The 25,208-nt window shown below is 41.5% G+C and overlaps 2 protein-coding genes across 3 annotated transcripts; one reads left to right on the top strand and one right to left on the bottom strand.

Moving 5' to 3' along the window:
* Positions 1–1,896: 1,896 nt before the first annotated feature.
* On the top strand, positions 1,897–13,216 carry cdc42ep1a (CDC42 effector protein (Rho GTPase binding) 1a). Of its 2 annotated transcripts, XM_068306213.1 has the most exons (5): positions 1,898–2,104; positions 6,163–6,264; positions 8,179–8,401; positions 8,747–9,162; positions 11,586–13,216. In XM_068306213.1, the coding sequence occupies exons 4-5, from the start codon at positions 8,781–8,783 to the stop codon at positions 12,290–12,292; spliced, it is 1,089 nt and encodes a 362-aa protein (XP_068162314.1). In that variant the 5' UTR covers positions 1,898–2,104; positions 6,163–6,264; positions 8,179–8,401; positions 8,747–8,780; the 3' UTR covers positions 12,293–13,216. The 2 variants fall into 2 exon arrangements, with proteins under 2 accessions (XP_068162313.1, XP_068162314.1); XM_068306212.1 differs by having other exon boundaries at positions 1,897–2,104; positions 8,179–9,162.
* A 221-nt stretch (positions 13,217–13,437) lies between these two features.
* On the bottom strand, positions 13,438–24,168 carry sh3bp1 (SH3-domain binding protein 1). Its single transcript, XM_068305533.1, has 18 exons — positions 23,912–24,168; positions 21,528–21,570; positions 21,070–21,174; positions 20,908–20,984; positions 20,677–20,788; positions 20,467–20,543; positions 20,300–20,387; positions 20,159–20,227; positions 19,985–20,075; positions 19,740–19,873; positions 18,760–18,871; positions 18,341–18,422; positions 18,177–18,257; positions 17,809–17,922; positions 17,054–17,151; positions 16,008–16,179; positions 15,412–15,776; positions 13,438–14,033 (listed from the first exon to the last, which is right to left on the bottom strand). Exons 1-18 carry the CDS (start codon positions 23,959–23,961, stop codon positions 13,762–13,764), a joined length of 2,142 nt encoding a protein of 713 aa, XP_068161634.1. The 5' UTR covers positions 23,962–24,168; the 3' UTR covers positions 13,438–13,761.
* Between the last annotated feature and the right edge of the window lie 1,040 nt (positions 24,169–25,208).

The following is a 25,208-nucleotide window of genomic DNA, read 5'->3' as shown; positions in this document are numbered from 1 at the left end:
GTTTGCTGGCTGTGTTGAATGAATGTCTGTCGGAGATGCAGTGAAGGTGGAGCAACGTGCCAGTCGTCAATGCCAAAGATGTGTGTGTGTGTGTGTGTGTGTGTGTGTGTGTGTGTGTGTGTGTGTGTGTGTGTGTGTGTATAGGTGTGTGTGTGTGTGTGTGTGTGTGTAGCTGGCAGCTCGAGACAAGACAGACCAAATACAGACACGCTGCTTGATACGCATGGGCATGGAATGCACACACGCACGCACGCACACACACACACACACACACACACACACACACACACACACACACACACACACACACAAAGTAATCTAACCCTTAAAATGCTCCCCGGGGCTGTTTACACAGATTAACGGTGAAGATTAAACAGTATCTGTACTTTAATAACATTTGACTCCTTTGTCACTAAATAAACTGTGAATCATCTGCTCCTTTAATTATTATGTGGATAAACAATGATTGACTCTTGAGACAGTCTTCATAAGTAGATCCTAAATGGATGACAGACATACCAGTAGGCCCACAAATGGACCAATCAGCAGCAAGAACCAGCAGCCCAATAATAGCCTTTCAAATGGAACAGACAAAATCAAGCAATAAAGCCATATGAGAAACAAACACATGTGTGTTCACGGGTAAATTGAGCAAGATATTAACAAACAACAGCTATAATGCTGCATATTTGATAAAGCAACAACTTCAAAATACTATTTTTTTCTGCTCAATGAGATGAGGAAGGGCGTTGTCTGACACAATGAAAGACGGCGGTTTTCCTGATTGTGTTTGTGATTGTGTTTCTTCCGCCTGCCTACGTGTGAACTCATGAGTGTGTGTATGTGTGTAAGCGCTGCAGCGATGAGGGGTGACATGTGGCGTCCATGTGATTGGTGGCGGTGTACCCTGGCAGGCCCCCTCAGACGTTTAATGACAGACAGACCTGCCAGAATCTTTGAGGACAGGGTGAGGATGCTTCTGTTCCTGTTGATAAGGCTCTGTTTTCCTGTTGGACAGCTTGGGACCGATGGCATGTACGCTTTACGGAGCTGCACATGTGATGGATTCTGAATGAAACTATGCAGCAGTCAGTCGTAACAAACTGTTGAGATTTTCATGAAAAACTCTTTCTTACGTCACCCTAAGCTTCAGAGTAGATCTGAATGAAGGAAAATCAACTTCCCTCATGTGGAAATGTCAGACTGTGGATTTTGTTCCATTTGTCAAGTGACTCACTAAACACAACTCTAAATCTGGATTCTTGTGTTGAATCATCACAACATGAGCAGGATGTCGTACATTTATTACAGGATTTCAAGGGACTCATCCAACAAATTCTCCACTGGGCAGTTTTCGAGCTCAAAACTAAGTAAAACAAAGTAAACTCACTTAAACTTGAAGTGATTTACAGGAGGAAGTTAAATTTATTATTAGGTCTATTTATTTTGAGATATAAGAATTGAATTTCATGCAGAGAAGTAAATGACATGAACATTCCACCTTAATGATGCTTTCCAATTAAAAATAAATAAATTAATGACTACAGCAATAATTAGCATAGCTGAGTTTAGCAGAGGGGCTGCTTGGCTGGGTTGACATCAGTTATTAATATTATGATTATGATTATTATTATTATTATTATTATTATTATTATTATTATTATTATTATTATTATTATTATTATTATTATTATTATTATTATTATTATTATTATTATTATTATTATTATTATTATTACGGGTCCTCAGACAGTGTGGGCTCCATGTCGAACACCTCTGTCCCGTCTCACTGTCCCGGAGCCTGACGTCCGTTTTCAGATTGTGTTGACAGGTCACTTGTCACGCAGGCCGACCTCACGCTGCAGCCAGGCTGTGTGTGGGACCTGCGGCGGGGCCCTCTCATGGTTTCGCTGGTATTTGATGAGTGCCCGCCCCTTTCCTCCTCCTGCGCGCGGCGCCGCTCCACACACCCAGCGCTCCAGCGGGACAGTCCGGCCGCTCCACCGGACCTCATTGACCGACCCGTCCGTGATAAAACGTCTTTTGGAGAATGAACTGTTGGATTTAACCAGGATCTCATTTATTGCTGTCGCAGTTTCCTCAGGTGAGTGGAAAAAAAAGTAACTTTAACGTTAATTTAAGACACAACGAGCCTGTGGACCTCAGTGAGAGGTTCACGGACCTCTCATTTAATCAGATCTAATTAACATACATGAGGATCTATTGTGGTTGTTATAACAACTGTGAATCAGCGGTGACCATATGGTAATTTTTTCAATAATATTTTAACTTTTCTTTTTATTTGGATTAATTTCTCACACCTCGACAGTTTTGAGATGAAATAATGAGTACTGAAATGTACGGTACAACTTACCTACTGATTTATTTCTTTACCTAACACAGTGTGCTCATGTTTTTCTGTTGCTCAGTGCAGAAAAAATATGATACAGTAGAGCTAAAAGGTTTTTTCTGTCCACTGAAAGAAAGGAAACTTTTTTTTCAAAAATTACAAAATTTCAAGAGCTTAAACCGTTATTATTTTGTCTCCATGTGTTCATGATCATATTTTTGGTAATTTTTTGTAGTGCTGGGAGTCTTTTTAAACTCAATCCTCCCTGGAACATATCATTTCCTCCCTGCACACTTGGTCAGGATAAACTCTAGTTAATTACTAAAGTTTCCTGACAAATTATTAAGTGTGGGACGTAGCACTGACACGTACTCTGCCTAGGTGTGACGTGACCCGGTGAAGTTGAAGTTGGTGCCCTTGAGGTGTTTCAGTCAAGGAGACAAACAGGCAGAACAGAGTTGGTCTCATTACAAGTTGGCCCCAGTGGCCTTTTGACCCCCACAACCTGTCAGCCAGCCACAAGGGAGGCCGCCATGTGAAATACCACACACACACACACACACACACACACACACACACACACACACACACACACACACACACACACACACACACACACACACACACACACACACACACACACACACACACACACACACACACATTGATTGAAGAGCTCGTTGGCCTGATTAAATTCAAACATACAAGTTGGAAATTGATCATTTTGTGTTAATAACACAACACTTTTTGAATTCTAATCTGGAATTACATCAGTTTTGTCACACTTTGTCATTTCTATCCTCTGTTCTGTTTCTTATCTAACACTATTGACCCTTTACATTTACATGAGGATGTAAAGAAAGTTTCATTCCCTGTGATTTTTCCCATCTAGTCCATTTTTTTTTTAACCTGAGCTCAACATTCCTATAGGGGCCACCCTCTCTGACCCTGAGGTGTCATTGACGCAACCATCCAGGAAGGGTCAGCAGAGGTGTGAGATCTCGGTCCAGTTGCTTGTTTGGATACCACAAGCCCCTCTCAGAGTTTCCTTTCTCTTTTCTTTGATGCCACACATGATGATGTTGGGAGAGGTGCTCCATCACAGTCGCCAAATGGTCCCAGCGTCACACAACATCCCTCCAGTGAAGGATGATAACTGGTTTCCACCAGGGGCCAACTGGTCCCTGCTGTTAGCTGTGTGGAGGAAGACACTCTGAACTGCTTCCATATCTTATTCACCAGCTTTTAGGACTTAATGTGGTTTTAAAATCTATTTGACATATTTTATGAAGCAGAATTTATTGAAGCTTACTTGTGAAATAACGCTATTTTATGCTTTTAAAAGCAGGGAGAGGCTGAGGTCTGTTGATAGGCATCCCTCCAAACTTCAACTGTGTGTCAACTTTTCTGACTGATGGGGAGGAAGTTGAGAAGTTTTCCCGTCTCAGTCTAGTGTCCCTCCAGGTTCCTCACAAAACTTTTGAACGTGAAACTTTCATTTATATCTGACAATATTTAGTATCATCTGTATCAATGATAAGACCAAAAGATGAGTCAGTTTGTCCGCTGGAGTACAGTAGAAAGTAAAACTAAACAGATCCTGAATTTTTTTGTGTAATGCTGATGTCAATGCTGGTATCTACACTTAAGTGTTGCTGGATTATGAATTTGCTTAAGGCAAGTGTTCAACATGGAAATATTTGGCTTTCTTGGTCAGAGTTAGATGACAAGATCAATATCCCATATTTTTATTGTGAATGTGAAGCTACAGTAAAGAGCTGGTTAGAAACAGGTCAGAACACCTCGTCTAGCTCTGGTTTTGTCCAAATGCAACAGAAATCCATCAACTCTCACCTCTAAATAAGTGTTTTAGCACACGTTTCCCTGCCAACACCTCTAAACCAATCATACTATGATAACCAGCCGCTAGCTCTGTTTATCCTCTCAGCAAGGCTGAAATTAAAAGTATTTCCCATAATATCAGAATACAGTGTTTATTTACATAGAGCTGAATATTTCACACTTCATCTTGTGGATAAACAACTAAACGTTGTGTGACTTCCTGTTATGTCTGGTTACCATTGACTAACATGATACCAATGCATAGCAGCCTGTATGTGTATGTGATAAAACAAAGTTTTACAGTCAGTACGTATTAGATTAACCTCCTATTGTAAATCAATCAATGTCCCTTTAATTATATATGAAATGACAAATATTAAATGGAGGTAGGACTATGCGTGTGTGAGTCGCACCAAGGAAAAAGACGGTGGCATATTTATTTATGGGGGCAGAGGAAAGGCAACGCAGGGCAAATTGGGATTACCACGTCCGTCAGATTATGAAAACAATGAGCCTTGATCGCTCTTTGTTGAAGCATGAAACTATTTTCTTGGCTAAGTAGGAAGTGTAGCTGTGTTTTGCTTGGATTCAGACTGAGCATAGATGGTGAAAATAACAGTATAATTGAAAGTCAAAGTGTAGCTTCAAAAAAATGTGGCCTTATCTTGTATGTTTGTTCACCTGGTTAGTGGGGTTAGGAATGAAGGACATGAGAAGAGAGGGAGAGAGGAGGGAGGGCAAAACCCCAATGGAACACAAAGTCCGTCGTTGATTTTGCTCAAGAAAAACTGTTGCAGAGCAAACACTCGCGAGTTAAAGTCATCAGAAATAAAGATTAATGGGTGCGTGTGTTCATGTGTGGGCCCAACAGCTGCTTCGTCTGTCCTGAAGGCAGTCGAGACACTCAAAGAGAAGCCAAGACGACAGATAAAAGGCTATGAACAAGAGAAAACAGGGGCAGAAAGAGATGGAAAATAAAGAAGCAGAGGAAAGAGGAGGAATAAACAAAGATCGAAAATGAGAGAAGAAAGAAGCAGGAAAGAGGAGAAGAGAGAATTAAAAGAAAAAAAATTATGTTTTGGTTAAAAAAAAACAAAACGTGGTTTCAATCAGCGCTGAGGTTGAGAAGAAGGATGTGTGATGGTTGTAATTGAGAGAAAGACTCCATCGGCTGATGCTGCACTCAAGAATGTGGTTATGCACACAACACACAACACACACGGCTCCTATTAGACTGTGGCTACCCTGGTTTATATCCAACAAAGCCACCTCAAGCAAATACTGTGCATAGTGACATGGAAATAGTTTATTGAGGCAGTTTCTCATGTATGAATGCACTAAAATCCCCTGAATGGTGAGCTGCCCAAAGAAAGCAACTTAAAGCCGAGGCAGAACGATGGACCCAGCAGATGTTTCGATGTACAAATGCTTCCATTTTATCACAAACCGGGGATGTAACAGTAGTTCGGAGTCTGAATACTGGTGGTTTGTTGCAGGATTTCTGGTACAGCAAGAAAAGGAGCTTAAAATCAGTGACAAATTGTGTCAGACTTCAGGATTCATTTATTAGTGACGATAAAATCGTGATAAGCGGCTGCAGACGAGGCTGTTACGGAAAAATCAATATAGTACATGTTCCTCTAATCTGTTCCATTCACTGAAGTCTCACAAGTCTTCATGATCACTCCATTTCCCTATCATTCTGTCCTTCCTTCATCACATCTCTTTCCCCTTGTTCCTCCTCCTCATCCGGCCTTTCCTCTTCGTCTCGACATCCATTTCCATCAACTCCATTTCTACTCTGATTGCCAACCTCCCCATTCACTCCTCCTGAAGAAAATCAAACAGTTTTTTTTAAAAATCCCGTGTTCTTTCCATCACCTCCCACCCAGTCTCACTTCAGTTTCGATTTACTGCACCCCCCCCCCCCCCCTCCGTCCCTCAAACTAATTTTTTATTTCTTCTTCCAGGAGTCAAAGCCAGTGGAGCCAGTGTGATAGCTTCAAGGCCGTGTTCTGAAGGAGAACTGCAGGGGGTAACAGAGGAGATGAAGGATTAAAGGATAATCCAAGGTACGTCCACATTCTTACCGTGGAGAGGTACCATATTCCTCTCTTATATCCAAGAAAAAGTTTTCCACTGGGATTACTACATTCAGACTTATCAAAACTTTAAAATACAGTTTTCTTTCCTCGTGGAGCGTTTTAGGTTTATTAATCTGTTGTATCTGCTAAGATCAGAAAACAGAAGAGCAGCTCCAAAAAGGGATCACACAGGGAGGATGGAAGGACAATTCATTGCCAATGTGCAGATAAAGTGATCCTTTGCCGGAGGGTCCATATACATAAAAGGTTTCGGAGGGAGCGACCCCCTCTGAGCCGTGGACAAAGGTTGTACAGGATTACAGTTGAGACAAAAAAACCTGAGCCCTCTGTCAGCACACAGTCGGAGGAACGGAGGCCCCACGTCTGTCCGTTCCTGTAAAGCTGAAGGTTATCATTTAGAGTTGGGTTTTTACTCATTAAACCTAAATATAAAAACACAGCCGTCTCCCCCCGTGTTGGTAAGCGCTGTGTTTTGTTAGCTTGTGAGAGCTATCATTGTGAAATGGCCTGCTGCCATTCACAGTGCAGTTCATGGGACCTCTCACACGGTCCCTAGGGACTCATACCGTATTAGATTCAACATCACACCTCAGTAAACTGGTCCCTGGCGTGGCTTTGTGAGTCGTGATATTGCTCCACTCGTTGCTGGTATGTGGCGTGTCTCCTCCCTCTGCTCTCCCAGATGCCCCTCTTAAACTCCAGCCAGGGGAAGTGAAGCGGAGGGCCTGGGACTGCGGTTAGCAGCAAATTAGAAAGGCTGCCTTGGACCTGACGCAATCCCCGTCTCTTGAACCATAGCAGGTCATTAATGAAGCCAGACGGGGCCATGCATGCGTGGGAGGAATGCCGAAATTTAGCCGTTGCAGTGGAAAGCTTCAAAAGGGAACCAGAGGTCCTTGTTAGGGCTGCCTTATGCTATCAAAATAATTTAGGGTGGGATATCCATTACTCCGCTGGCAAAGAACAACACATGAGAAAAAGATTTTTTTGTGAAGCTTTTTTTTTTATAGACTTATGGAGGTATGTAGCGCCAAAACTGACAAAAAGGCAAAGAAAAAGGGTGTTAGTCAAGTCAAATCTGCTGAATCTATGAAATAATAATAGACTGCCATTAGTAAAATGGAGTGTGAAATGAAATGTAATGCTTTTTATGCTTTTCTTTTTCCTTTAATTCATAAAAACGAGCTGCTACAACTTGGAGCTTTTAAAAATATATGATTAATGTTAGCCACACTCTGTTAGCATCAGTTTAAATGCTTTACCTTCTGTTATGAAAGTTCATAAAACGATGCAACAGCAGAATGAAACGGAGTGCGCAAAACCAAACTCCTGCAAGTGCTAATGCTCATTAGCTTCGGTTAAGCCACCTAGTGCTATAGTGTTTTAAGTGGTTGTCAACATACAAAAAACATACAAATAAGGAAAAATGTGAATAAAAGCATCAAGAGCGTCCCAGCGTTAACAGCACGGCAAGTCTTTTCCATAAAAAGTAAAATTAACTTTGTGTAACTTTCACACCAGCAAAGCGAGACAAAATGGAAGCAGGAATTCCCTGAAAATCCCCCAATTTGATGTGTACGAAGCAGACTTTGGTTTGTTGCACAGACGAGTGACTCTGGTCTAAATTTAGATGGTTCCAGACCAGCGGACCTTTGGAACGCAAAATTCTTAAAAACCTGCCAGCAGTTCTGTCCAAAATACAGCAAGGTTACTTTTCAACTACATTTAGAGTAGGAAAGCACAGTGGTTTGTCACTGAAGCTCAGCTTTCACAGAACAAACTGCAAATGTCATCCAATTGTATCAACATCCATCAAAATGAAAAGCATTCCTATCTGCATTTTAAAGATAGATGTTTTTTCCCTGTTTTTACTGTAAATAGATGGTTCCATGGTGCGACCACAGAGCCATTTACAGCTGGATCCATTTCTAAGCTGATGTGGACAAAGCTGAAGCCCAAAGCAAGCGGGGGAATCCAGGCAACCTGACCGCACACACTGGACCGGCTGCTTCCAGGAACACAACTGCACACTGTTCTCCTCAATTTATGTGTGTTTAATTCAGCCAGCTACGCATAACAACGAGCTATAAAGACTAGGACAGAGGTTGGCCCGCACATGATAAACACAGATAGGGATCGGGTGAAATATTTGGTGCCGCAGGACTGGAGTTCAACTTTTCAGCCTCACTGAACATGTATTGTTCTGAAGTATTGGAATGATACTTTTTTAAGTATTTTCAGGTCACTACTTTGGACTGTTGAGCTGTTTTCTCCTTATAAAAGGAGAAAAGTTGAATTTTAATAACTCAGTTTTGTGATTCATTGGGATTAAAGACAATTTCACGCTTTATTTCGCCTGATATTCCAGAAATATTGAGTCACTACTTTTGAACATGAATCTCCAGGAAAAGCTGTCAGGCCTTAAAGGTCTGGTCTCACACTCCCACAGCAAGCGCCGCCATAAAGGCGACCTCACGTTGGACATGATCAGCCCCCCTCTGGGCGACTTCCGCCATACCATGCACGTGGGCCGAGGTGGCGATGCATTTGGGGATACCTCCTTCCTCAGCAACCACGGTGGAACGGCCAATGGGAATAACGGGGAAACTGATTCTGTCTCCTCCCCCGACAACAAGATCGGAGCATTCTTCACCAGGACGTTCCGTCAAATCAGGAGGAGTTCAGACAATCGACCCAGAGAAGGACCGAAGGATCTGTCGCCACCGCCTCCTGACGTTTCTCCCATCATCAAGAACGCCATCTCCCTCCCCAGGCTGGATGTGGACATTCTCAACGGGAGTTCTCCCACCAAAGTTCTCTTCCCCAGTTCTCAAAGCACACCAGAGGAAGAGAAGAGCTCTTACGGTGAGTGTGGAGATATTTTTTACCTAATATTATTAAGTTCAACATCATCAGTACAACAAATTACCCACTGAGAACAGTTTCCCTGCGTTCCTTATGCGATAGAGGGTTTTTTTATGGTCTTTAAGCTGCTTGTTTTGGTTTTTCAGCCTGCACTGTTTGGTTCAAGTCCATTTCCAGATGCAGCAGAGAGCAGTTTTTAGAAAGGTCACATAAACCCACCGTGACCTGGTTTTTATCAGGTGGCCAGAAACACAACAACAAACGACAGCATTCCCACAGGCTCCTGAAATCTTAATGGATTTGACTTTAGAACTGAAGTCTGTTTAAAAACAGACGTGGTTCACCAGATGAACTTCATTAGATGTTCCTGCAGCCTCCAAATGCCCGTTTGTTGCCATGACAAGTAATATCTGAACTCGGTCAGCTATGTGTAAATGGAGAGGAACCACAGAGCGTGTTGGTACACATGACTGGCTTTTAAACTTCATTTCACACCTTCAAATTATGACAGAAGCTGTTTCTCTTTAATTGACAAGCTTTAAAAAATTCCTATATACGCAGAGATGTTGTAGAGCTGCAGGCCTGCAGTGACGCTCATCCATCAGCTCAACCCGCTAATGGAGACACATCTGCTCCAAATGTCTTCATGAATCACCTTCATTCATCATCATCAGCTCTGATGTCGTCTGTCTGAGAGGCTCCCAGAATGCCTTGCAGTAACACGACTGACAGTGACCTCTCCGTCAAATGACAGAGAAAACACAGGAGAAGGTTGAATTCTGAAATTAATTTGTTTCAGTGTTACCTACTGGACACAAAGCAGACAGTACAGAGGACTGATGCATGTGGTCAAAATATATTCATTTACCACTGAAAGATTCAAAAGCTCTTCAAAAAGTGAAATACAAAAATGTCAAAACAAAATGTAACCATTTTCAGAGTTTTTATTTTATGTTTGTTTGTTTTTTTGTTACCATGGAAACAATATACAAATACAACCTACTTAAATATAAAAGTCTCTACACCAGTATTTCCTTTTTTTAAATTACAGGTTCTCTTTTCAGTTCAGTTTCATTTTGAGTGACCAAATCCACCATCATTATCCCTGTGTCACAGAAATTCACAGAATGACTGAGCTCTATTCTTTGAAATATGGCTTTTCTGAACCTTAATGATTTTTTAATGAAATCTTGTATGATCTGCTACATGCATCAGAATAACATGCGTTTGTTTTTGGTGTTGTCGATATTTTAATGGAAGACCTTCCATTAAAAAACACTTAAACATCTCTTTTGTACTACAAACTAAAGCTCTGTTACCTTTATCAATAGCACAGAATGGAGAATCTGCAGCCTTTTATCCAGTCAAAATTAATTCTTCATAAACCTTTTCCATTGATACTTATTTTTTACTTTTTTGTTTGCCTATGAAATTACATGCAGTTTATTTTGGTTATCTAGGCTCTAGTTCCTGAACGGTTGGAATAAAGAGGTGGTCTGGTCTTTTGACCCACTTGGGTAACCACTGTGAGTGTGTAACTTGTTAGATCATCTGTCAGATGGTTCAAACAGTCCGTTTTCACAGAGTAGAACAAGTCAGCACTCAGTCAATGGGTGCTTTTTGTCCGGCCATTGAGATGGGTTTATACCGCCCCCTGTTGGCAATATTAAGAGCATGTCCTCATAATCTGATTTAAGGGTGTGAGTGTAATGATAGTTGTACACCATACTATAAAAATAAACACGTCATCAAACACTAGTTTCAGTTTAAGTCAGACTTCAACATTATAACGCTTTACTAACCCGAAACCAGCCTGACCAGTTTCAGGGTGGATCACGTGGTGGATGCTGAAGACAGACTGACTGGAAGTGATGTCCTGTGAACTTTCTGTCAAAAAAGTTCTGATTTACTAAATTTAAATAAAATAATTAAGTGTTGATTTAACAATATGTTTCAACAGAGTCATCAGAGCCACGTCGGTTTCCAGACACCCAGACAGCATCAGCGGTTAGGTTCAGATGAAGTCACTTGTTTTCATAGCTGCGAATGTATTTTCTATTGAGACTAACAGATCATAGGAAATCCCCTCCTCACTTCATCATTCTGCCATGAAATAAAGAGTTCCTGTTGAAACAGATGGATGAATTGACAAAGCAGTCCCTTCGTCTTTCTTGTTGAAAGTCAGCGTAGCTCACCCAGTAGTTAATCCCCCCGCCCCCCCCCCCATTGGTCTGAATGTAAAATAATAAGCAGATGGAAGTCATGGAAGTCACTTTCACATGGCTAAACAATTGAGAAAATGTCTCAGCTCAGATCAGGTTTCGTACTTCAGAATTAGAAGTGACCCTTAGTGATGTAACACAACTAAGACACAACCCCCCCCCACTGATTTTCTTCTCCTGGTCTTTCCGTCTCCTCCTCAGGTCTGGAGTCTGGTTTTGTCACTCTCCCTCGTCTGTCCCGCGTCGAGCGTCAGCAGCCCTCCATCTCCCTCCCCACCTCCTGCTCGCCCAACATCCACCGCGGTTCACTGACTGACCCCACCGACGCCATCTTATCTACCCGCCTGACCTCTGAACCCAAAGCCACCGCCTACTCCGACTCCCTTCCATCCCTCACCTCCTTGGACACCTTCACCTTCGACCTCGGACCCTCCCTCATGAGCGAAGTGTTCGGGTTGATCGACGGCCACGCGGAGGAGCATTGCCACGTCTGGGACGTGGAGGAGGCGGGGTCGGCGTGCAGGCTGACCAATGAGGGATCAGAGATGGACTCAGCTACTATCTCATACGTGGATTCCCTGCTCAGGGAGGACTTCGGAGGCAGGAAGAGCCCGCATGGGGCCGAGTGGGAAGAGGAGGAGGGCAGCGGCATGGAGGTACACGGAGGGGGACTTTCTGTAAAAGCACCTGACGTGGTGATGGGGGCTCCTGACGGAGCGAGGATGGAGATGGGGATGGAGAGTGAGCGCTTCCAGAGCGCTACAGATGTGCTCACACGCCACTATGGCGTGGGGCTGTTAACGGGACAGACCAGGAAACAGACCATGGATACAGAGGTGATCCTCGACCGCCCAAAGAAGAACATGTCCTACAGCTACATGGATGATGAGGATGAAATCAAAGTGTGAGCACAGATGTTGTGACACTAAAAATCCTGTAATGTATGATTCCTCTGTAACTCCAATCAAACCAATCATCTAAACTATTTCTATGATCAACGAGGCTGGCAGGAGTCCGGTAGTGTATCTTTTACTTTACTTCCTGCTACCATGATGCACAATTTTTAATGCAGAACTGTTCCTGAATGTATCTAAAAGTAGTGAAAGACTAAAAGGCGCACGTCTCCAGGCTCAGCACAGAAGGAGGTCAAGACTTGGGAAAAGAATGAAACAAAGAAGAGGCATGGAAAACGAAGGTCGTGCCAAAGAATGTGGTCAAGATAGTCTCAAAGGGAGCACCAGCACTTCTTCTGTTACATAGCCTCTCATTCACTTTATACATAAAACACTTTTTAATGTATGAAAGGAAAAGATTCAGGGTGAGAGGAAGATTTATGTAATCTCACTGCAACCTTCTTTAAATCCTTAACTACCATCTCTTGTCGACTTTTAACTCAGGAATACATCACCAGGAAACAAAAAGGGAAGGGAAACATGAGATCTCAGGCCTCAAACCAAGGAAATCCAAACATCTCAGTTATGAATCCACACGGACAAAGGGAATAGGACAAGTATTACCAGTATCTGATAGATGAAACTAAAGCCTAAACCTTATAAGAGCTCATTTTAAGCTGCAGATGTTCCATACAGATACTTCATGCACCTTTTATAATTATGAAGTCTGACTCTTTTATTTCTTTATTAAAAAAAAGAAGTCTTTTATATGTTCTTAAACACCTGTACATGAAGATGTCACCTGACCTCCTATAAATATGTACTTACAGTATGAGCACCTGCATTACAGAGTGCAATTCACAGCTACAGTATATGCTGCAGTCAGAAATGTTATGTTGTGATTATATAAAGTGACAATAAAGATGTTTTTAGATGAATGTGCATTTATTTTCAGGTGTATGACTCAAGATTGGTTCAAAGGAGTATTCTACATGAAACGTTGTTGTAAACATTCACTTTGCGTTAATTATTTTATTAACAATGGAACAGCTGACTTTGGGTGGGATGCTTCAGTGAAGCTTCAAGGTTCATAAAATTTTTTTTTTTTCATTTTCAAACACATCAGCCCTAAAAAAAACCCCAAAAAAACAATAGGCGAGTTGTTTTTGATTCTTTTATTGTGGGTTTGTTTCCATCTGAAAAACTCCCATTCTGGGAAATACAGGTTGTCATCAACTGAGGAATAAATACATGATTTGAAGAAATGTCACAGAAAAAAAATCTTTAACCAAGCTACAAAACTTCTACTTAAATGAACACAGTTGACAAACTTTTCTACAGATTTATATATATATTTTTTTTTTTTTTTTTTTTCACAAAATGCCCAGCAGTGATGTCATCAGGTGCTGCTGCACTGCAGCCAAGTGCAAATGTTAAAAAAGGCAAGAAAACTCACACATTAATGAAGACTCATGCTGTCTTCCTCACTGTGCCACAGAGGGAACCGTGCTCCTCTCTGACATGGGGGGACGGGGCGGAGGGCAGTTTGGGGCTTTCAGACCAGGCTTCCTCGGAGGAGGCTTTCTGAGGGGAGCTGGAGGAGCTCGCGGTGGAGGTGTGGGCAGGGTCTTTGTGTCTGTGGTGGGGGGCGGTGGACCCACCAGCTTGGGAGGCGGTGGAGCTCTGGGTTTAGAGAACTGGACTGTCAGCTGCTCATTAGCTTTGTTGGCTTGGGTTACTCTGAAAGATCTTTTTGCTGCGGGATGAAGAAAAAGACAACGGTGATTAAAAGGAAGCCCTCCTTGGAAAAAACCAGAGGAAGAGACAGGACGTGATGCAAAGTCTGATCTGTCATCTGTTTGACTGAGGAGGTGGACATAGGCTTACTCCTCAGGAGGAAGAAAACTCCTGAAAACAAAGAGAGGAAATAGAGCAGGAGTATGCATGGAATGTATTCATTTGTGCATGACTTCATATTGGAAATTCACAGCGTTTTGAAATGGTTGCAGAAGTGAAAGAACATTATCTTCCTCTTTTAATACCGAAATGTTTTCGATTCATAATGACCACTAGCTTATATTCCTTAATGTTAGCTAACTTTTCAAAAAGGGTTTACTGAGTTTATGAGGATGGATGCTTGTGTGGAAAAAAACAAACCTTTATATGCGTTGGATTCAGTTATTTAAACTGTGCTTTGTTATTTCAAACAGTAATCAATAAATGATATATGTACACATTTTATTTTTACATGCAAATTAGAACTTACACTACTGTACAGTACTTCCACAACTTTTCATAATCTAGTCTGGAGGAAGACAATCTAAGAAAATGGATTATAAGTGACTTTATATATTTCCTAGTTGCTGGAGATGGCCTTTGGTGAATAAATCAGTAAAAGTGATAAACGGTTTATGAGGGACTCAGGTTTGCAGTGAGACATGTCCTGATGGAAACCCTGGATGGAAAGTGTTTGAGGGTCGACCCTCCGGTGAGGCGGTAACAATGCTGTGAGTGATGACGCAGGAGCCTAGAGATTGATATTTTGGTCAACGGTGTGAGACTTCCTGTTTCCTGTGTGCTTCCTGGTTGTTGCGACAAGAGCGGTAGATTTATTTTCTCTCTGCTGGCCCGACTTCATGAGCCGTCATTTTGACTTTGTGATCAGAAAAGCATCAAAGAAAAGAATCTGTACAGAAAAATAGGGTAAGATGTACAAATGAGATGACCCTGTCCTCAGCTCATAAGCAACAATGAACAAAGGAGCTGCTGTTACTGTCCTCAAATGAGTTAAGATGTTATGCATGATGAGTTTTACTCGTCATGAGGAAATAGTTGACTAGAGTTGAACTCTCTAAGAGCTGACAAAACCACACTGATGATGTCATCACTCTATCAGCATGGTGTTTCATGGTGTTTGATGGATGCATCAAATTTTTAATGGAAAGTCATAAGTTTGCTGGTTTACCAGGCAGGGAGGGCGTACCAATAAATGCTATCGATTTGAAAACTGGGAAATAAAGGCTGCGTGCTAGGAAAATTAAATGTCTCCCACTGTTGCTTCATGTTTAATGTCTCTAAAGAGAATTCCAAACGTATAAAATTGCAGCACTTATCTATTGTAGACACTGACTTACGTTTACACGGAGAACTGAGCTTCACACTCGCTGTGGGAGAGTCTGGATTTGCTTCCAAAATGGGAACCAACTGGCCCGGATCAGGGCACTGCTTCTGTGTGGGACTCCTGACCGGACCTGGGTTTGGCGCCGGTACCATTGCTCTGAACGGGGTCGGACCTTGATTTGCTGTCCAGCTGCAGGCAGTGGAAGAGATGGAAGTCGTGGTGAGGCTGGGATTAAGGGAGGACGAGCTGCTGGATGTTGGGATTGGATGTGTCGGTGCTGATGTCGCTGCTGCAGGGTTGACCCATGTAGACGTTCCACTGCGACTCCCGGCAGCAGATTTTGCTGGGAAGAAGCAGCCGCTGTCCTGAGAGGCTGTGCTGATGGAAAGAAGAGTGAAGCAAAGCTGGATAAGGGAGGAGAATGAACTTTGACTTTATTTTTACCATTATTCATTAGTTGCTTCCTCTATCATTGTTAATGATGGACCCAAAATGTGGGGTGTGGAACTAACATTAGCTAAAGTTGAGCTAACATTATAATAATCTAAGACAGGACCTTTGTTTGACTCAGCAGTCTAAATATAATCAGTTCTACCTGCCCTGAGGTACCTGTTTGTCTTAGAGAGAGGGAGGTGATGAGAGGAGGAGGAAGAAGCTACTGAAGAAGAGGAGGAGGCTGTTCGGACCAATGCCTCCTTTACTGATATCAGAGACTGGTCATCTTGAGGTGGTGGGGGCCCATCCTGGACCTCCGGAAGGTCTGGGATCTCAAAGGACACAGCTGACCCAAAGAAACACAACATAGGAGTAAACTAACAGTAATCAAATAGTATTTAATGTACAGAATAATTCTACTCTATTACACTACAGCCGAAAATATGTACTTTTTTTTTTTTACATAACTCCAATAAAACAAACACACACACACACACACACACACACACACACACACACACACACACACACACACACACACACACACACACACACACACACACACACACACACACACACACACACACACACAGTATATATGTTTGTTTTAAACCTGTTAAGTATGGCTTAAATATTTTATGATGTGAAACCACCTTAACAATCTGTGGTTTACAGAAAGACCTGGTTTGACCTGCGGCATCACATCAGCTTCAGGAGTGGGTGCAAAGGAATGACGGTTGTGTATTGCAATTACAATTCAAAATGTTGACAAATAAAGCATCAATTTTTAAATCTTTTTAAAATGTTTTTGATAGAACTAAATAAGCAAGTGTAAAAATTGCCATATTAGTAAATGTGAACGTAAAGTCGTATGACAGCTAAGAGCGTGTGTCATAGTGATGATTGTTGCCTGCATCAGATTCTAAATCATTTACTTTGTAGACTTTAAATGTTGTTTTAAAACTTGTGTGTCTCTAGTTTGTTCGAATGTGTTGCATCTTCCTAAATAAATAGTGGTACTAATGTATCTGTGATACGAATTGGATTTGGATACAAAAAATGTGCCGAAAACGATTCATGGCAACATTTTCTCTCAGCAAAAGCACACTGTGATCGTATTTAATAAATAGTGAAAACCACCTATCTGAAACTGTAGCCATAATAAGGCAGTACCCTCTGAAGACTGACTACTGATATACCTGCAGGGTGTTTGGTGTTACCTTCAGGAAACAGGCTGGAGCTGTGCTCAATCAGAGGCTCAATGACAACCACAACTTGGACTGAAGAAGCTGAAGCCATGTCCAACAGAGCAGCTTCCCTAGGGAGGCAGAGGAGACGGACGTGTGGGATGGAAAAGGAATCAAACAGTAGAACATGGTGACGATACACTAAACTAACCCAAGCAGTTTATTCTCATCCTGATCTTCATGTATAATTCCCTGTAATGTGTGCCCTCCACTTCCTAGTCACTGAGTAGTTTCACAAATTCACCAACTTCAACATTTTATCAGTCCCAGCAGAATCATCAGCCACCACCACCACCAATGAACAGCTCGTTTTACTGTTGCCTAGATATCCTGTAGTCACTGAAGAATTCAAGTGCCAAAGACACACTGAAAGACTAGTCAGCACTAGATGTTTGTCATATATTTAACAAGTAGGATGTTAATAAAGAGGATGCTCGAGCAAAATCTTTCAAAACGGTTAATGAATTAACAGTTATGAAAAAAATAATTAAGAAGTCTCTATAAAAGGCATTGAAATAATCCTCACTGAAAATGTCAGCCTACGAATCCGTCTATCAGGGTTTATAGGTTAACAGGAAGTTGCAGTTTAGCTTCACATGACAAACAGGTCTCTGCTGCTCTGCATGTTAGACACGAAGCGATAAAAGAGGAAGAGCAGAAAGGACGGGAAACGTGCGAATGTAGAATAGTAATAATGGCCGTATAGATCCTCTTGTCACGTCACATACTCTTCAGCTCGAGGCCAAAGCAGGTTGGGTCCCAAGACGATGGCGATGTTTCTGGGTGTCATCTTGTTTATGGTCTGCTGCTCTGATAAGAGAGACAGGTACTGAACCAGATATCTGGGAGGATAGACAGGTAGACAAGGGATGAAGTCAATGAGGCGTAAAATAGAATGAATAGAAGGCCTTTAGTGTCATCACACACAAGTGTACAACAACAACAAAAATTTCAATCCCAAATGGGAAATCATATATCAAACTGCATTGACTTTGGCACTAAGTAGCACTAAAGAGACCCAGGAGTCACCAAAGTCTATAGATAATATTATTATATTTTCCTTCTAATGGATAATTTATAGATAGATTGTACACACCTGAGATTGTTATAATTTTCAGGTGGCAGTTTTCTCAGCAGGGATCTGAACTGCTCCAGCTTCTCTGACAGATCTTTTTCACTGCGGAAAAAACACTCAAGAGATCAAACTCAAGCAGGCGTGACAGTAAAATGAGAAACAAGTGATGTGGGGTTGATGCGCACCCTGCTGCTTTAAACCAGTCGTCGTAGAGTTCAAAGGTCATCAGTGGTTCAGGAAGTTCTCTCAGGTAACACTTCAGCGCTCCTGCCGCCACACATTGAGAGAAAAAATGATTATATAGCATAGGTCAAACGTTTATTTAATAAGCGACAATCTGCTTTTTTAGATATCAGAATTATTATTATTGATATCTTCATTAAAAGTTGCTGAGTTCTGTAAAAACAAAGTTTTTTTTTATTACTATTTGAAACTTTCTGGCCGACAGGAAATTGCATTTTACATTACTGGAAGCTGCTCTATGTGGAAGAAACACAAGAGGAACTGGGTTTGCAGAATGGCGTGAAAGTCACTTTGGATGGCAAAATGAAACTCCGGTAAGAGGAAATAGAAATAAAGGGAAAAAAGATGGATTAATCATTACCGGCCACAGCATGAGGGTCCATGCTGAAGTCGCTGTAGTCGACCGTTTCTTGATCCAAACAGAACTTCAGTCTTTTCACCACTGAGGCCGCCGCTGCCAGACGGAAGAGACCCTTTGGAAGAAAGAGGAGGACAGAGATGGAGAGAATGAGTGGGAGAAGTGAGGAGAGCAGTGGCCCAGCTCCGTTGAGGTTCCAGTCATGGCCTGATGAAAAGATGGCTGAGACCAAAGCCAGAGCAGTGGTTGTCATAAATACTTCACAGCCCATTAACGTCAAGCCAGATTTTATTTATGGAGCATCAAGTTAAAGACAAATTGATGTTGGTGCATCTACTAGAAAAAAAACCAGTCGTCTTTGTTTTAAAGAGAGCCAAAAATTCTCACGAGCAAAGACTAACAGGCAGAAACCTCAGACCAGACCCCGACTCGATCCGTTATCCTTTGCAGCCCATAATCTGCAAAGGATTGTGGGCTGCATACAAAAATAAACTGATTTACCTTTAAATAAGTGAGGTTCATCATGAATACTTTGACATTGTCATTAGTCTTTATATAATTACCAGTCACCAAAATGCTAACACAATAAACTTTAATGTAAACCTGCTTAGAGCATTACTCACATCCTGACATGAGCATTTAATGCAAAGCATAAAATAATCTCTAAAAACACATCGTTTTTAGAGTTATTTAACAAGGTTGATATTTAATAAGGATGTGCATCTATGTACACATACTGTATATATAAATATATACTGTATATTTAAAAGTAGGTTTCTAAAGCTGAAATCTGCTTTGCTTTGGGGAAAATAAATATGGCATCATAAAATTTCAACACATTTTCAAAAGTCTGCAGTATGACTTCAATATAAAGTCTGAATCAACTAAAAGACATGAAATATCACAAAGATTCTGGCTGCTGGCTGGAGTTCTGTGTGATCAGGTGGGTTGTGGAGGTTTTGTGACCTACGGTCTCGGCATACCTCCTCTCTCATGCCCGTCCTCAGCAGCATGTGGATACATTCCTGGATGGGGGCGGCGATTTCTCTGTTACTCCTGGACAAATGAGAGAGCAGAGGCTCCCCATAGACCTTCTGGTTGGATAGAGGTGGAGATCCTGTTGATTGTGAAGAGACAACAATGAATAACAAACAAAAAACAGACAGACGATGGACAGAACGCATCAAATACTACAACAATTAAATGAACAGATTGGTTCAAATCCCACCCTTCTGACTGTGATTCTCTTTGAGTTCACTGATGTTTTTGCTCAGGAACTCGTGTGATTTTCTGTGATATTCTGCTTGCAGCTCCAGAAGCTGAAACAAGAGGGAACCATGTGAAGAACTGCTGGATGAACTACAGGCTGGAATTAGACTTTAGCTTCATGCATTAAACTCACACAGATGAAGTAGTTTGCATAGTCCTCTTCCTTACTAGCAAAGTGATACAGATCTGCAGAGTACTGGTCCTGCAGACAGAAACACAGAGGTCAGCACTGCCCCAATGAGTCCATCTTCAGAGTCTTGCTCTTCAGTACCACCTTGATGTTCTCCAACCTCCTCCAAGCTTCTTCCACCTCCTCCCTGAGCCCATCCTGCTTCGCCTGGGGGCCAGTGCTGGTTTGGCTCCTGACATACAATCACACAAACACTTATTACATATATACAAGCTTATTTGATGAGGCAAAGCCCTGACTGAGGAGCTCACCTGATTCTTGCACAGTTCCAATCTGTTGTGAGCCTTACAAACTGTTTCTTGTTCCTGAGAATCTCTGGTAAATCATCCTAATGCAAAAAAACAGTGTAATAAATAGTACTGTAAATCTGTTAATTTATTTGATACAGGATTAACTGTGGTTATATGAAGACTCAGTTCATCAGGTCTCATTAAACAACACCGAGTGCTCGTCTCTCTCACCTCACTGAGCTTGTTGAGCGGCTCCAGGACCGACTTCTCCAGCTTCATCTCAAAGTCTGCCAGCATGGTGGCCTGCATCTTCTCCATGAAGCAACACATCTCCAACACCTTCCTGCCCAACGGCACACACACACACACACACACAGAACTAAATAATTCCTGTTTCATTTTCATCCAGAACTGTAAACTGTACTAACTGTACGGACAGACGGACAGACAGATTGGGGTCACCTGATGGGGGACTGGGAATCGAAGTCCTTCAGGCTCTCTGCCATGCTGGTGGACAGCAGCATCAGGGGGAGTTTTTTCTGCGGAGACAACAGCAGGTGAAACTCCCTCCAGCGACCAATCACAAGCTGATCTGGGCTCCGGTGGAGGCTGTGGGTTCAGTACCATTCGCTTTTCGGCATCCAGCCCAAGCTGACTCTGCATGCAGCCGTGCAGCTTCTTGTGGATGACGTGAGCAGCTTTCCTGGTCGGTTCCACCCGCTGCTCCACCTTCATCCAGACAAACATCGCATCATACTGATCACTAACATCATCTGTAAACCTGCAGCAAACTCACTGTAGGCCTTAAGCAAATACAGCTTCTGATTTCTTTTCAACCGTCAATTATGTAAATTCAACGTATATTTTCTCTGCGAACACACCTTCCTTTATAAGCTGCACTAGATATAAATGAAAAAACAAATGTGCTGCAAAATCAATAATATATGGGATGTCCTATACATTACATTTTTTATTCATGCAGCAACTAGGCATGAATCAAAATGCATTTAAATACAAAATAAGACTATAAGTTATCACTTATTAATGAGAGAGATAGAATCAAAACTGTGTTTATTTCTCACCAGAACCAGATCCTCATGTAGAAGTTCGGTGGCATCTTGTGACCTGCAAAAGTGTTGTTTGTTTGTTAGTAAATATGGAGATCAAACACTCAGATGTCAACTCAGGACCAGAGGGAATCACATAAACAATATTTAGATAAATTTGTTAATTCAGTTATTAGAGCTGTTATTTTAATTTCAGTATCAATTATTCTGAGGTTCACTATCATCGGTCCTTTATTTAGTCCATTCTCTGTCAGACGTTGTGTCAGCCCCCACAATATCACAGAGCCAGAGGTGTTCCTAAGCAACAAATTTAATTCTGTTTTCAAATAATAATAAGAAAATGAGAACAGCCTCTTTATTAAGATGAGGGAATTAGAAAATGGTTGTAAGTTTTGCTCAATTTTGACAATCTGAAACTTTTGTTGCTTATCAGATGTCTTTCTGTCTTTTAAATGTGAGGACTGATAAATCTAAGGAGTTTATAGAGAACCTGCACGCTTCGGAACACGACTACCTGCAGAAAACAAGACCATTTTGTAGCCTAAGAAGTGAAATGAAACCAACAGCCTAACGCTGAATTGTGAGGGTTGCAGATGTGGTTTTAGCTCAACACCACCTCTGTGAGAAGCGGTAGGGGGCTGAAACATGCAGCTGTTTCACTGATGGGGGTGCAAGAAAAGATGCAAGCCCTCCAAAAAAAAAAGAGAAAGCCTTTGCAGTTTTGCAAAAGAGATGCAGAAGGAAACCCAACCCAGCTCACAAAGGGTTCAGATGAGCTCGAGCACCTCCAAGGTGTGAGAGCCTGATGAGTCCAAACGCAGCAGATGAATTCCCCAACACGTTTGACCTTAACATCAGTTCCGCTTCTCATTTCAGCTTTTCTCACTGAGGCAGAAACAAAATGATTCCACAGAGAGTGAAACGCCACTCTCTGTGGAATCAGAGCAGTGTGACATCTAGGGAAAGTGAACATGTCCGATAAGGTGTGTTGTTCAACCGTGTGACCGCAAAGACTAAGAAGTTACAAATCATCTTCAATACGTTCCTGAAAAATGGAGTAATAAACTAGTCTTTGAATATAAAGTGAAGAGCATGTCAATGTGTGTTTTTTACCCCCGGATTTTTATATGTGTGTGTTAAATTGATGTCAGATAATGTTTGTGACAACTACAAACAGTCCTGAAAGGATAAAAATTAAAATGAGTCTCAGACAGAGAACTGGAGGCGATGTTGATGCAAGAGAACATAATCCTTAGACGTGTGCAGTTTGTCAAGGAAATGATGCTGTTGCCATGGAAAAATTACAAATTCTAAACAGCAAATTGCATAGCTCCAGTGTATTTCATGTAGACATACAGTTTGTTGAAGACACACAAAATAGCCTTGCACGCAAACTCCAGACAAACAATTCACACTGAGAGGAGCTAAAGGTGAATATTTTACCCAAAATCAAGAGATTTAAAACGCGCCCTAACAGCACGTGTTTGATGTGTTACCCAAGAGTCAACACAAAATATTCAGCAGATTGAACCAGACAAAAGAAAATGTTTACAGACAAACGGAGAGATCAACAATCCTCTGCATTTGTACGGGGGGTCGAAACAATATAAAGTCTTGTGTGGTATACACACACAAACACACACACACGCACACACACACACACACACACACACAATGTGGTCATCCACTCATATGCAAACACACCCTGTCACGACATGTACAGAAACATGTTATCATGATGAATGAAGAACCATAAAACTGTTGAAATCTGTTTTTTTTTAAAAAAACAATAATTTATCTAAATGTGTTAAAGTTTGCTGCAGCAGCATAAAGAACATCAACTGGTTGCCTTTGGTTGACAGAAACCACAAACATTCTGTCAAGGAGAGCTGAACCTCTCTGGTTTTACACACAAACAGCTTGAGGTTTCCCTCAAGGACCTAAACCCTTTAAAGAGGAACCTAAACCCGCTCTGCACACTTTTCACCAGCGTATTTGCAACTGTCAAAACCAGAACTTGAGAACCAGACTAGAATTCAACATTTCCTCATGGCAGAACAGAGCAGGATGAAAACCTCTGCAGTGTGGTGGGTGTTGGTGGGGGCTGTGACCGTTATGTTGAACCAAAGTCACTGCAGGTGCAGGAAGCAGTCCTGTAGGCAGCCTCACCCAGTTGTCTGTTAACAGAGAGCTGATATCTGATCAGAAATCACGTCCGATCATAAAGGAACCTTTATTTGTAAGGGTTATTTTCCTTCCGTCAGAAGTTAAACCGTGTAACGTCTGGGATTACATTTATTCTCAGAAGTCAGGCTACCTGTGGGGGATCTGATGACCGTACATTCCTGTCAAAGTGGTTTTAAAAGCAGAGTGGAGGTGGATGAGACAGAAACACTTACTTTGGCCCGGAGCCCAGCTGCTTCAGGAGGCACAGAGACTGCCGGAGCATTCTGCCGGTGGAATCTTACCAGCTTCTCTGCCTGACCTTCTCAGTCCCGCTTGACCTCCCTGTGTCCCGACCCAACAACATCCACACAGGTTCAGCTGTGCTCCTTCATCTCCAAAGCAGACTGAACCCGAACGCCTCTGCCTCTGCTCGTTGTCTCTGTGTGCGTGTTTGGTTACTTTTTGTTCTCTTTTCAGCTCTCAAGTGTGTAACTCTCGTGAATGAGGAAGTGTCAGCCCAGAGGGGGAAGAAAGTGTTCTTATCTCTAACTGTCACACTATGATTTGAATGTCGGCCCCAAAACAAGCTCCAGAACTACTCAGTGATTTAACATTAACATTTAAGTGGTGTAACAGCAGGGAGATTTTTTGTTGTTGTCTTTGATAAAACGGTTTTCCTCCAGCTAGATGACAGGAAACGTGAGCAGAGTAAAAAATATTTATACCTCTCAAATAAAACATCTGGATTTATCTACAGTCAATCGTGATCATGTAGGACAACCAGGAGAGAGGATACTCTCAATACTGCGTCCTCTCATTCTAACTCAAACCTGTATCTTTTTTTAAATTCACTGTGTACGTGTGAGTGTGTGTGTGTATCTGTCTGTGTATGTTTTTAATGTTTTTAACAACTGATAGTTTTCAACACTACTGAAAAAAGCTATGATTCCAGTAGTGTCAAATATTATATAACATCTCCATAAATGAATAGAGTATCACAAAGTCACAAAGTGAGTCGTGAGTTCACACGCCAGTAGCAAACACAAAAGTAGTCACAATTTCAACATTCATTATTAATGTGAAATGTTCATCTATGTCCGCCGATGTTTTGCTCCAAAAATTGGAACCAATATCATTGTAGGGTTTTGTTGATGGAGTGTGACTCTAATTGTAATTTAGCATCAGTAAGGAGTGAAGTAAGACCGACAATAATTTAGCATATGTATAGGGTTTTTTTGTATTACAGAAACTTTTCAGTATTCAGTGACATAAAATTACATGTGGATAATACCATAGCATAAAAACACATGAATAAATCTGCAACAAAATCTAGTCATGCAGAAAGTTTTTTATTTAATAAACTCCAATTGTGTGACCCAAATTGTAATTTAGTATCAGTAAGGAGTGAGGTAAGACCAACAATAATTTAGCATATGTATAGTTTTTTTTAATCATATTAAAGAAACTTCAGGATTCTATGACATAAAATTAAATATGGATAATATGGCATAAATATATATAAATACAAAT

Source organism: Antennarius striatus, chromosome 21 (genome assembly GCF_040054535.1).
Source record: "Antennarius striatus isolate MH-2024 chromosome 21, ASM4005453v1, whole genome shotgun sequence".
NCBI classification, from domain to species: Eukaryota; Metazoa; Chordata; class Actinopteri; order Lophiiformes; family Antennariidae; genus Antennarius; species Antennarius striatus.
Note: the sequence above shows the minus strand (reverse complement) of the source record. Positions and strands in the feature narration are given on the sequence as shown.